The sequence below is a fragment of the Acanthisitta chloris genome, unplaced genomic scaffold, assembly GCF_000695815.1.
Source record: "Acanthisitta chloris isolate BGI_N310 unplaced genomic scaffold, ASM69581v1 scaffold1977, whole genome shotgun sequence".
NCBI classification, from domain to species: Eukaryota; Metazoa; Chordata; class Aves; order Passeriformes; family Acanthisittidae; genus Acanthisitta; species Acanthisitta chloris.
This window is the reverse complement of record NW_008682978.1, coordinates 13,375-25,343: the sequence shown is the minus strand read 5'-3', so window position 1 is coordinate 25,343 and position 11,969 is coordinate 13,375. Positions and strand designations below refer to the sequence as shown.

The 11,969-nt window shown below is 59.7% G+C and overlaps 1 protein-coding gene across 1 annotated transcript in view; it reads left to right on the top strand.

The window, feature by feature from the left end:
* Positions 1-11,969, top strand: part of LOC103806046 (low-density lipoprotein receptor-related protein 1-like) — a gene marked incomplete at both ends in the record, with an annotated part of 53,887 nt that overhangs the window by 28,647 nt on the left and 13,271 nt on the right. The window contains 24 exon segments of the mRNA XM_009078717.1: positions 302-506; positions 613-777; positions 1,050-1,294; positions 1,570-1,701; positions 1,793-2,020; positions 2,169-2,343; positions 2,751-2,845; positions 3,077-3,226; positions 3,350-3,490; positions 3,690-3,818; positions 4,479-4,610; positions 4,839-4,973; positions 5,053-5,182; positions 5,580-5,706; positions 5,827-5,978; positions 6,107-6,231; positions 6,449-6,820; positions 7,867-8,056; positions 8,445-8,649; positions 9,243-9,435; positions 9,841-9,966; positions 10,041-10,166; positions 10,744-10,863; positions 11,498-11,638. Coding sequence (XP_009076965.1) covers positions 302-506; positions 613-777; positions 1,050-1,294; positions 1,570-1,701; positions 1,793-2,020; positions 2,169-2,343; positions 2,751-2,845; positions 3,077-3,226; positions 3,350-3,490; positions 3,690-3,818; positions 4,479-4,610; positions 4,839-4,973; positions 5,053-5,182; positions 5,580-5,706; positions 5,827-5,978; positions 6,107-6,231; positions 6,449-6,820; positions 7,867-8,056; positions 8,445-8,649; positions 9,243-9,435; positions 9,841-9,966; positions 10,041-10,166; positions 10,744-10,863; positions 11,498-11,638 — 3,939 coding nt within the window.

The following is an 11,969-nucleotide window of genomic DNA, read 5'->3' as shown; positions in this document are numbered from 1 at the left end:
TTTGGCTCTCATTATGCAGGAGTTAATTAGCATTCCCAGCCCTGCCTTGATGGTAATTGCAGCCCAGCAGCTGGGCACAGAGCTCGGCCCACCCCTTCCCCATCAGTGATGCCCTGGCAGCAAGAGCCCAGTACTGGGACCTTGAGTGGGGGGCTGAGCCCTTTGGGGTTCAGGTCCCGTTTGGGGAGGATGTGTCCCTGCACCATTGACCCCAGTTAAACTGTGTGGAGCTGTTGAGGATATGGAGATGGTAGTGGTGGGGAAGGGGCACCAGCCTGAGCCCTGACGCTGTGGCCCACAGCTCTGACCAGCTTCGAGGTGGTGATACAGTATGGGCTGGCCACACCTGAGGGACTGGCTGTGGACTGGATTGCTGGCAACATCTACTGGGTGGAGAGCAACCTGGACCAGATCGAGGTGGCCAAACTGGATGGCACCATGCGAACCACACTGCTGGCTGGGGACATAGAGCACCCCCGCGCCATTGCCCTGGACCCTCGCTATGGGTGAGACAGAGCTCACCAGGACACCCTGGCACCTGTGGGATCTTGGGGGGAGCGAGGCCACAGGCTCCTGTGCTGACTTTTCCCCTCGCTGTACCTCCTGTGACAGGATCCTGTTCTGGACGGACTGGGATGCCAGCCTGCCCCGCATCGAGGCTGCCTCCATGAGCGGCGAAGGCCGACGCACCATCCACAAGGAGACGGGCTCGGGAGGGTGGCCCAACGGGCTCACTGTTGACTACCTGGAGAAGCGAATCCTCTGGATCGATGCCAGGTATGGCCAGAACACCTGTTTAATCTTCTGTCTCCTACAACCCCTACCTTCTCCTCGCTCCAGTGTTGTGCTGGGCTGGGAGTGAGAAGCCTTTGCACTGTGGGGTCTCCAACACATTTCAGCCCTTGCCCTGGGTTTTCTCCTGTGCGGATCCCTGGTGTAAATCATCAGCTGTCCCCCACGGCTGCTTAGACCGTGTGGGTTGCTGCTGTTGGGTTAAAGATCCCGTGGTGCCACCTGCCCAGTCTCACCCTTGTCTCTGCTGGGTGCAGGTCAGATGCCATCTACTCAGCCCTGTATGATGGGACAGGGCACATCGAGGTGCTGCGGGGACATGAGTACCTGTCACATCCCTTTGCTGTCACCCTGTATGGTGGGGAGGTGTACTGGACCGACTGGCGCACCAACACACTGGCCAAGGCCAACAAGTGGACAGGGCACAACGTGACGGTGGTGCAGAGGACCAATACACAGCCCTTTGACCTGCAGGTGTATCACCCGTCCCGGCAGCCCCTGGGTGAGCCTGGGGGAGTGGAAGCAGTGGGATGGGTCAGGGGGAGCACAGGGAAGGGTGGTGCTGGCACTCAGTCTGCACTCATACCCACTTGGAACAGGGGGTGGACCCTGCTCCCATCCCCGTGATTGCCCCTTCACACTCCCCTGTGTGATGAAGATGATGGTTCAAGCTCCTCGATGGGACAGGCAGGGGCTGGGGGTTCTGCAGCTCTCGTGGGCCGCGCGAGTGGGTGTCCCAAGGGACAGGGATGTTACTGACTCTTGTCCCCTTTGCAGCTCCTAATCCCTGTGAAGCCAATGGCGGCAAAGGGCCGTGTTCCCACCTCTGCCTCATCAACTACAACCGCACCTTGTCCTGTGCCTGCCCCCACCTCATGAAGCTGGACAAGGACAATACAACCTGCTATGGTAGGGATCTACCTGGGCAGCCCAGGCAGGAGGGTCGAGCGGCTGCCCCAGAGCCAAGGTCTCCCTGCTGCCATTCTTCTCCTTCTCCCAGAGTTCAAGAAGTTCCTGCTGTACGCACGGCAGATGGAGATCCGGGGCGTGGACATTGACAACCCCTACTACAACTACATCATCTCCTTCACTGTGCCAGACATTGACAATGTCACAGTGGTGGACTACGATGCACTGGAGCAGCGCATTTACTGGTCAGACGTCCGCACCCAGACCATCAAGAGAGCCTTTATCAACGGCACCGGCGTGGAAACCGTTGTCTCCGCAGGTGGGTGTGGGGGAGCAGCAACCCCAGAGCTGTGGCCTCCAGCCCTCCAGAACCTTCAGCTCCATGAGACCAGCCCTTCATCTTCATCTGGGCATCATCACAGCCCCATCCTCACAGCTGATGAGTTCCTGTCTCTGTTCCCTTGCAGACCTGCCCAACGCTCACGGCCTCTCCGTGGATTGGGTTTCCAGAAACCTTTTCTGGACCAGCTATGACACCAACAAGAAGCAGATCAATGTGGCCCGGCTGGACGGCTCTTTCAAGAATGCAGTGATCCAGGGCCTGGACAAACCCCACTGCCTGGTGGTTCACCCGCTCCGGGGGTGAGTCTGGTGGGTTGAGGTCAGGCCGGGAGCACCCAAGGAGGAGGTGTGCATGCGCAGGCACGTGTGTGTGTGTGTGACAGTGCACATGTGTGATGGAGGAGAGAACAGGTTGCTCTCCCTGTGTGTCAGCACGTGTAGGAGGTGTGTGAGAGGAGATGGGAGGAGTATTGTGTGTCTGGACACATGTGTGCATGTGCAGGGAACAGGCTGTGGATAAGTGTGCACCCACCAGTGTGTGCTGGTCCAGGTGTGCACGGGGCTTGGCTGGACAAACCCAAATCCCCTCTGGGGTTCCACACCAGGGGCATGGGGTGGGGCTGTCCAGGCTGGGCCCTGAGTGCGGCGAGGGGGGCAAAAGGGTGCTGGTGTGGTGTCCCCTCATCTGTCATCTCCTCACCGTGCAGGAAGCTGTACTGGACAGACGGGGACAACATCAGTGTGGCCAACATGGATGGCAGCAACCGCACACTCCTCTTCACCAACCAGAAGGGACCTGTTGGTATGGAACTCCCATGTCCTCCGGGACACTCCTATTTTGCCTTGGTGTCCTGAAGAGCCTTAAGTCCCCACTCTGGCTCCTGGGGGAGGTGACAGCTGTCCTGTGCTGGGTCACCCTGACCTCATCTTCCCACTGCCTTCATCCCCCATCGCCCCGCTGGTCCCATCCCACCGCCCGTCCAGTGACAGTCCCTGTGTGCCAGCACAGTGCTGATGTTCCCATCCTTCCCAGGCCTGGCCATTGACTACCCAGAGAGCAAACTGTACTGGATCAGCTCTGGCAACGGCACCATCAACAGGTGTGACCTGGATGGCAGCAACCTGGAGGTGATTGAGTCTGTGAGGAGCCAGCTGAGCAAGGCAACCGCCCTGGCCATCATGGGTAAGAGCTGGCAAAGGAGGACACCTCTCCCTGTCTCCTGGCCCTTCCCAAACTCTCATGCCTACCTCTCCCACTTTTTCTGGGGCGGGCATGCTGCCACATGCTTCTGCCTTCTCTTCCCAGGGGACAAGCTGTGGTGGGCTGACCAGGCCTCCGAGAGGATGGGCACCTGCAATAAGAAAGATGGGACGGAGGTGACAGTGCTGCGCAACAGCACCACGTTGGTGATGCACATGAAGGTGTACGATGAGAGCATCCAGCAAGGTGAGACGCCACAGGGCTGGCCAGCCTGGCCACTCTGTAGTGGCCAGGTGGCCCCATCCCCGATAGCTAGCCTTAGCCTGGCCTTACCCCCGTGCCACGTCCGTGCTGTCGGCACAGGACACCCCCGTCATGTGGCTGCCCCAGCCCCAGTGGGGGTGCCCTGGACCCCTGCAGCCCCTCACCCCCTTCTCCACCACAGCTGGGACCAACCCCTGCAGCCAGAACAACGGAGACTGCTCGCAGCTCTGCCTCCCCACCTCTGAGACCTCCCGCTCCTGCATGTGCACCGCCGGCTACAGCCTCAAGAGCGGGCAGCAATCCTGCGAAGGTGAGTGTGTCCCTGTCTCATCCCCAAACCAACCCTCGCAGCAGGGAGACCGTGCTGCCACCCTGGCTATGCCCATGGTCACTGTGTCTGGTGATCCCTCTCCCTGGCTGTGTGTGGGCTCCTCCCCACTGCCCTACTCACAGCAGAGTGACCCCAAGGAGAGGTGGGACCTTCACTGTGGCCAGTGGGTTTGGGTCACTAGGAGCAGAGCTGGGTGGCCAGCACAGTGCTCACTCTGCAGATCTTCCGTTCCTGCTGCATTTGCCACCATCTCCCCGGGCACCGCCGGGGCCTCTCAAAGGCTGTTTGTGTGCACAGTGTTCCGGCTGTTTGGCGGGGGCTGGCAGAGCTCTGCACCATCTGGGTCAGGGCAGGGACTGAATAACAAATGCTGCCCTGACCCAGATGCGCTGCAGAGCCTTTGCCAGCATGAGGTGGGAGTGGTGGGAAGGGGCCTCGCTTGTCCTCCCCTGTGTCCTGGAGCGGGGCAGGACCCCGAAATGGGCTGCACTGGGTGTTGCAGCCCCCAGGGAGGTCTGGGACAGGCCTGTAGAACTCTGCCAGGCTTCTGCTCCTCCATAGAGCAGCTGTCGCAGTTTTCCATGGCGGAGGGACAGCCTGTGGTTTATGGGATATGCCTGACTGCCACCTGTGTCACAGGTGTTGGCTCCTTCCTCCTGTATTCGGTCCACGAGGGAATCCGAGGCATCCCCCTGGACCCCAACGACAAGTCAGATGCTCTTGTGCCGGTGTCAGGGACCTCCTTGGCTGTGGGGATCGACTTCCACGCAGGTGACACAGGGCTGGGAACAAGACAGGGCTGGAGAGGTTGAGGAGGGTGAGCTTGAGGGGGGCCAGCTCCAGACCCTGCTTTCACAGCACTCTGCCCTGGAACATACGCCCTTGGCAGCGCTCAGCAAGGGAGGGTGTCAGAGCCCTGAGGTGTGGGTCTGTGCCACTCCTGGGGTGACCTGGGGGTGGTCACTGACACACCCCCTCCTGCCTCCTCATCCGTCTCAGAGAACGACACAATTTACTGGGTGGATATGGGCCTGAGCACCATCAGCCGGGCCAAGCGGGACCAGACGTGGCGCGAGGACGTGGTCACCAACGGCATTGGCCGCGTGGAGGGCATCGCCGTGGACTGGATCGCTGGTGGGATGAGGCTCTGGAGTGGGGGACAGGGTGGGGGGTTCTCAGGGCTCATGTGAGAGTTCACTGTCCCCTCTTGCAGGAAACATCTACTGGACAGACCAGGGCTTTGATGTCATCGAGGTGGCCAGGCTGAACGGGTCTTTCCGCTACGTGGTCATCTCACAGGGACTGGACAAGCCACGGGCCATCACAGTCCATCCAGAGAAGGGGTGAGGCACTGCATGCGGCGGGGAAGGACTCACAGGTCTTCTGCCACACCAAGCGGTCCAAGCCCTGAGTTTAACCCTCCTTTTGCCCATGGGCTGAGCTTCTAGGGAGCCCCCAGGACTTGGTGTGTACTAGTACCTCAAAAAATTCAAGTGGAGCCTCCACAGACTGGGTCCAGCTTGGGTCAGAGTCCCAGGGAGAAGGAAAGGTGTTTGGATCTGGGGAGGGATGGAGATGCAGGGGATGTGATACAGGGTCTGCAAGCCGGCAAGAGTCTGGACTGAGCCTCCCTGGTGTGGAGGGATGAGGGGGAGGTGTTTGTCCTCTGGTCCAATGGAAAAAGGCCCCAGGATACTGCTCCTGGCCAGCCCCATGGTGACGTCCCTGCTGCCCCCTCAGGTACCTGTTCTGGACAGAGTGGGGGCAGTACCCCCGCATCGAGCGCTCACGCCTGGACGGGACCGAGCGGATGGTGCTGGTGAATGTCAGCATCAGTTGGCCCAACGGGATTTCTGTGGACTACGAGGTACAGGGCCCTGGAACCTTGGGAGAGTCATCTCCTGAACCCTGGGACATCCTGCTGGAGGCGTGGAGGATGCTGTAGCGCCGTCCTAGTGCTGACTGGGATGCTCTCTCATCACCACAGGATGGGAAGCTGTACTGGTGTGATGCTCGGACAGACAAGATTGAACGGATCGACCTGGAGACGGGAGAGAACCGGGAGGTTGTCCTGTCCAGCAACAACATGGACATGTTCTCTGTGTCGGTCTTCGAGGAGTACATCTACTGGAGTGATAGGTGCGATGCCAAGGTGGCCAGGGATGTCCATGCATCAGCTGTGTGGAGGGTGGGTGGAGCTGGTGGGTGCTGTGGGAAGGTGGAGCAGGGTCCCATACTGGCCAGTCAGTGACCCTGTCCTTCCTCAGGACTCATGCCAATGGCTCCATCAAAAGAGGCAACAAGGACAATGCCACTGAGTCAGTGTCCCTGCGGACCGGGATTGGTGTGCAGCTCAAAGACATCAAAGTCTTCAACCGAGCCCGGCAGAAGGGTGGGTCTGGGCGTGGGGAGCAGCCCCTCGTGCAGGGTGGAGGTCAGCTCCTCATGTGGGGAGGGGGAGGGAAACAAATGGGTCGCTGTGTCCTCATCAGAGCTGTGTTCCACCATGCACTGAGCCCATTCCCTTCTCTGGGAGTGGTGAGAGGTGAATGCGGCTGAGCAGGTACATCCTGCCCAGTCCCTCACCCAATCCCCCCTTTCCCCTCCAGGCACCAACATCTGTGCCCAGAACAACGGGGGCTGCCAGCAGCTCTGCCTGTTCCGTGGCGGTGGGCAGAGGACGTGCGCCTGTGCCCACGGGATGCTGTCGGACGACGGGGTGAGCTGCCGGGACTACGATGGCTACCTGCTGTACTCGGAGCGCACCATCCTCAAGAGTATTCACCTCTCGGATGAGAACAACCTCAACGCGCCCATCAAGCCCTTTGAGGATGCAGAGCACATGAAGAATGTCATTGCCTTGGCCTTTGACTACCGCTATGGCTCCAAGGGCAGCAACCGCATCTTCTACAGCGACATCCACTTCGGCAACATCCAGCAGATCAATGATGACGGCACGGGGCGCAAGACCATTGTGGAGAGTGAGTGTCACGGGGCTCTCCGTCTGTGTCTGCTCTCAGACCCCTCTTTCTGTCCTCCCTCACCTCCTCCTGTGCTCCCTCCCTCCTCACCCGAGGAATTCTGGTCCTTGGTTAATGTGTTTGGGTGGTTTGGAGTGGCAGTGGGTACAGGCTCAGCTGTGAGCTTTCTGAGGAGCCTCTGGAAGTGGACATAGGCATTGGGAGCTGTCTGCAGAGCTCATTCTGGCACAAGGGAGTGTGTCACGAGTCTCAGGCACGCATCACTCTAGAAAGTCACTGCAGCAAACTCGGGTTTGGTTCCATGTTCGCATTCGCCTTCCTAGGCGTCCTGAGCCCTGACCCTCTCCATGCCTGGCTTTGCCTTCACCTCCAGCCCTCACCTTGCACTTGGTTGGGTTTTACTGGCACCTGCAGCAGCTTGAAAGAGCAATGGCTGCTGCTGCAGGAGCTCCCCCAGCCAGGGCCATGGACATGCTGCTAATGAGCATATTCACAGTGCTTGCGGTGGCTTTATCCCTGAGCATGGCCCAGCTCCCACAGCCGCTTCATTAAACTCTTTGCTGAGTGTTAATGAGGGGGGAAGGATGGGTGCACGGTTCAAGTTCCTGGCTGGGAAGGGCTCCCTGGTCCTCATGAGGCTTTGCCATGTCACTTTGTGCCCTTGGGGACCCTCCCCTTCCTGCTGCTGCTGTGGGGTCAGGGGACACAGAGCAAGGTCTGGCTGGCACAGAGCTTGAAATCAACTTTAAGTCCTTAGTGCATCATAGATTGTCCATCCCTCAGCCTTCCTGCAAGGAAGGGTCATTGTAGCAGAGCTTTGCTCAGGGGACCTCCCCAGTCTCTGATGTCTCACCCCGAGCACAGACCCCAGCCCATCTGAGCCCCTGCATTGGTGCAGTGTTACCCAACAGCCTCTGAGGGTGTTTGGGGCTGTAATTAAAAGCAATAACTTTAACGTCCCAGTGTCAGCACTGGCCGTGTGCGGTGAGCCAGCAGCCTTGCAGGGGCCTGGGCTGGATATGACCCTTGCCTGTCCCTCCCTGCAGATGTGGGCTCGGTGGAGGGGCTGGCGTACCACCGCGGCTGGGACAAGCTGTAATTGAAGGGCTACACCACCTCCACCATCACCCGACACACCGTGGACCAGAGCCGCCTCGGGGCTTTCGAGAGGGAGACGGTGATCACCATGTCAGGAGATGATCACCCCCGGGCCTTTGTGCTGGACGAGTGCCAGAAGTGAGTGGCCATCAGGGGTCTGTCCAGCCCCTCCAGAGATCCATATGGTCCCAGTGGACACTGCTCCACCGGGGAGGAAGCACTGGTTGCCAGCACAGAGACGATTGGAGTCCCAGGAGGAATGGCCCTGTGTCCCCCTCGCCGTGCATCCTTCAGCATCCCAAAGCAACAACAGACACCCCTGTCCTATCCCCATCTGTAGGGTGCCGCTTTTCCCAGCTGGCTGCAGTGGTCTCGTTCATCCCCCTCCCACCCCCTTTTGTGTGGGAATGATGTCCTATCCATCCCTCAGGCCTTGGAAGCCCCTAGCCGTGGAAGGGTGGGCTGAGCCACCCTGGACATAGCCAAGCTGGGGCTGTAAAGGCTTCATGTGTCTCTCTCCTTCCAGCCTGATGTTCTGGACCAACTGGAACGAACAGCACCCCAGCATCATGCGAGCCACCCTCTCTGGTGCCAATGTCCTCATCATCATTGACCAGGACATACGGACGCCCAACGGCTTGGCCATTGACCACAAGGCTGAGAAGATTTACTTCTCCGATGCCACGCTGGACAAGATCGAGCGCTGCGAATACGATGGCTCCCACCGCCACGTGAGTCCAGCACAGGCCCTGGCAGTGAGGCAGGGAGGAGAGTGTCCAAATCGGGGCTGGAGCGTGACCAGAGGGAAGCAGAGCTGTTCCTGGGGCTGAGGGGGGAGAGGCATCCCCGGGGGGCAGACACACTCTGTGAAGCTGTGGGGCTGCATCCCACAGTGGGTTCCTCCTGCTCGCAGTTTGCGCATGTCCCTGGGAAGTGAGGACATAGCCTCACACGGCACCAGGGGTGGTTCAGATTGGTTATCAGAAGGAATTTGTTCATGGAAAGGGTGGTCAGGCATTGGAAGGGGCTGCCCAGGGAGGTGGTGGTATCACCATGCCTGGGAGCATTCAAGAAACAAGTGGATGTGGCACGTGGTGCTCTGGTCTAGTTGACAAGGTAGTAATCAGTCACAGGTTGGACTTGATTGTCTTGGAGGTCTTTTCCAGCCTCAGTGATTCTGTGAAGTGTTCACGGCCAGTTTGGACAGGGCTTGGAGCATCCTGTGCTAGTGGAAGGTGTCTCTGCCTATGTCAGGAGGGTGGGAACCAGATGAGCTTTAAGGTCCCTTCCAACCCAACTCTTTTCCTGATTCTGTGTCTGGCAGGTGATCCTGAAATCGGAGCCTGTGCACCCCTTTGGCCTGGCTGTGTATGGTGACTACATCTTCTGGACAGACTGGGTGCGCAGGGCCGTGCAACGCGCCAACAAGTACGTGGGCACCGACATGAAGCTGCTGCGTGTGGACATCCCCCAACAGCCCATGGGCATCATTGCTGTGGCCAACGACACCGACAGCTGTAAGGAACTTCTGCCTGTCACCGCAGCCTCCTCACCCCCTGTGCCTCACGCTGTCTGCAGGCCAGGGGCAGGGGAATCCATCCTGCTGTCCTTCCTCGCCCTTTGGGATCCCTCCCACCATCCTTCCTGGCCTGTCTCCATGCCTTTGGGACCCTCACAGTAGGGTTGCCTGTGTCCAAACCCTGTACAGACTGAAAACAGAGAGGATTTGCTCTGTTTCTGCTCTTCTCAGGGCATCCTTCTTGCAAAATCTGGGGAGACTGCATGTCTCCGACCCCCTGCACCCACCATAGCCCCATCTGAATAGCTGGGGAGGGACCCCAACTCTCCTCTCCCCAGCAGGATGAGAAGGGACAGGGACTGCTGGGTCTGTCTGTGGTGTGACCACTGTCCTTCCGTCCTAGGTGAGCTGTCCCCGTGCCGGGTGAACAATGGTGGCTGCCAGGACTTGTGCCTGCTCACCCCCAAGGGACACGTCAACTGCTCCTGCCGCGGGGAGAGGGTCCTGCAGGAGGATTTCACCTGCAAAGGTGAGGGGGTGAGAAGGGGAGGAGGAGAGGCCAGTCTCAGCCCGGCAGAGCTGACATTCCCGTGTCCTCCCCAGCCCTGAATTCCACCTGCAACGTGCACGAGTTTGAGTGTGGGAATGGCGACTGCATTGACTTCAGCCGGACCTGCGATGGCGTGGTGCACTGCAAGGACAAGTCAGATGAGAAGCAGTCCTACTGCAGTAAGGTTCCTCCTCTTGCTGCCTTGCTCACCCACGCATGCACCCCAGCACCCTCAGACACCCTGCTTGAGCTGTCGGCTCTGCTCAGAGAATCATGAATGGTTTGGGTTCAAAGGGACCCTAAAAATCATCTCATAACACTTCTGCCATGGGCAGGGACACCTTCCACTAGACCAGGTTGCTCCAAGCCCTGTCCAACACTTCCAGGGATGGGGCATCCTTTGCTTGGCGAAGGGAACCTGGACTTTAGGGTGTCCTCACATCACTCAGATGCTCACAGTCCCTCCTGCCCTCCCAGAGGTGCACCCAGCCAGGCTGTAAGGTCTTCAGACCTTTTCCAGTGTTGGGGGACAGGCTGGAGAGTAGCACATCTCGAACTGAGCCAGCGGGGTCTGCGGCACCCTCAAACCGCAGCCCTCGCCCGTGGGCCAGCCCAGCGTGGGGGAGTGGGTTCCCTAATCCTGCTCTGTAGTTTCTTGCCCTGCTGAATGGTCCCTGAGGATCTGAGACACCTGAGAGTGCCCACCCTCCCTTGTATTCACCTCCTCCTCCTCTTCCTCCTCTTCCCCCCTGGCAGGCAGCCGCAAGTGCAAGAAGGGATACCTGCACTGTATGAACGGGCGCTGCGTCGCCAGCCGTTACTGGTGCAACGGCGTGGACGACTGCGGGGACAACTCGGACGAAGTGCCCTGTAACAGTAAGTGTTTGCCTGGCGGCTGGCCAGCCCTTGCCAGGGCTCCGTCAGCTGCCTGGGACAGGGACAGCAGCTTCGGGAGGGAGTTGCCGTCAGCTTGACAGGAGCAGAGCAGAGCCAGGGCTTAACAGAGAGTCAAGGTCAAGCTCCTGCAGCTGTGTAAAGCTCACGGAGTGACAGCTGGGAGGAAAAACTCCTGGGCATGGGCATGCAGCACGCAGAGCTTTCCAAGAAGGGAGGTGTGACACCCAGGAGGGGCACGGGGTGCAGTGTCACTGTTCCTCATGGCTCCCACAGCACCCATAGCTCCCAGGCATCCCCAAGGGCAGCATCTCTGCAGAGCTGCAGGACCTGTTTGCTCAGTTCCAAACCCACAGGGATGGTCAGGAGCTTCCCAGAGTCCTGTCCAGGCCTGACAGTGCCAGGGAGAAGGTCTCAGGCTGCCAGGCAGGGTATGAGCCGGGAGGGACTGAGCCTCATCTGGAAGGGGATCAGAGCTGGGAACACAGGATCAGGCAGCCCGGAGCTGTGTGGACAGTGAGAATGTGTGGGTGCCCAGTGTGGACCGTGGAGTGGGTGCCTGCAGGATCCCCCGTGCCCAGCCTCATCTGCTCTGGGGGCTTCTTCCTCCTCGCAGAAACCAGCTGCGCCCGAGTTCCGCTCCGCTGCCGAGACGGGAGCTGCATCGGCAACTCCAGCCGCTGCCACCAGTTCATCACCCCCAGCCGCTGCAACCAGTTCATCGACTGCGAGGATGCCTCGGATGAAATGAACTGCAGTGAGTGACCCAGCTCCTGTCCCTTGCCCCCTCCCCAGCTCTGGGGATGCTCCAGGCCGGGGCCTGGGTCTTTGTGATTTTTGCTGAACTGGGAAGGGAGAAGGACTCTGCTCCTGTCCTGCAGCCCTGGTGCGCCCGCCAGCTGAGGCAGCCCCAGCACATCCCTGCACTGTGCTAACCCCCCAACAGCTGCACTTACCGCAGTCCCAGCAGCTTGGGGCAGGTGTGGGGCAACCAGCTGGATGCTGTGTGGGGAGGGACAGGCTCCAGCAGTGGGATGAGGGCTGGTGCTGCCCGGTGGGATCCGGATGGAGGGGCTGTGCGGCCTGTT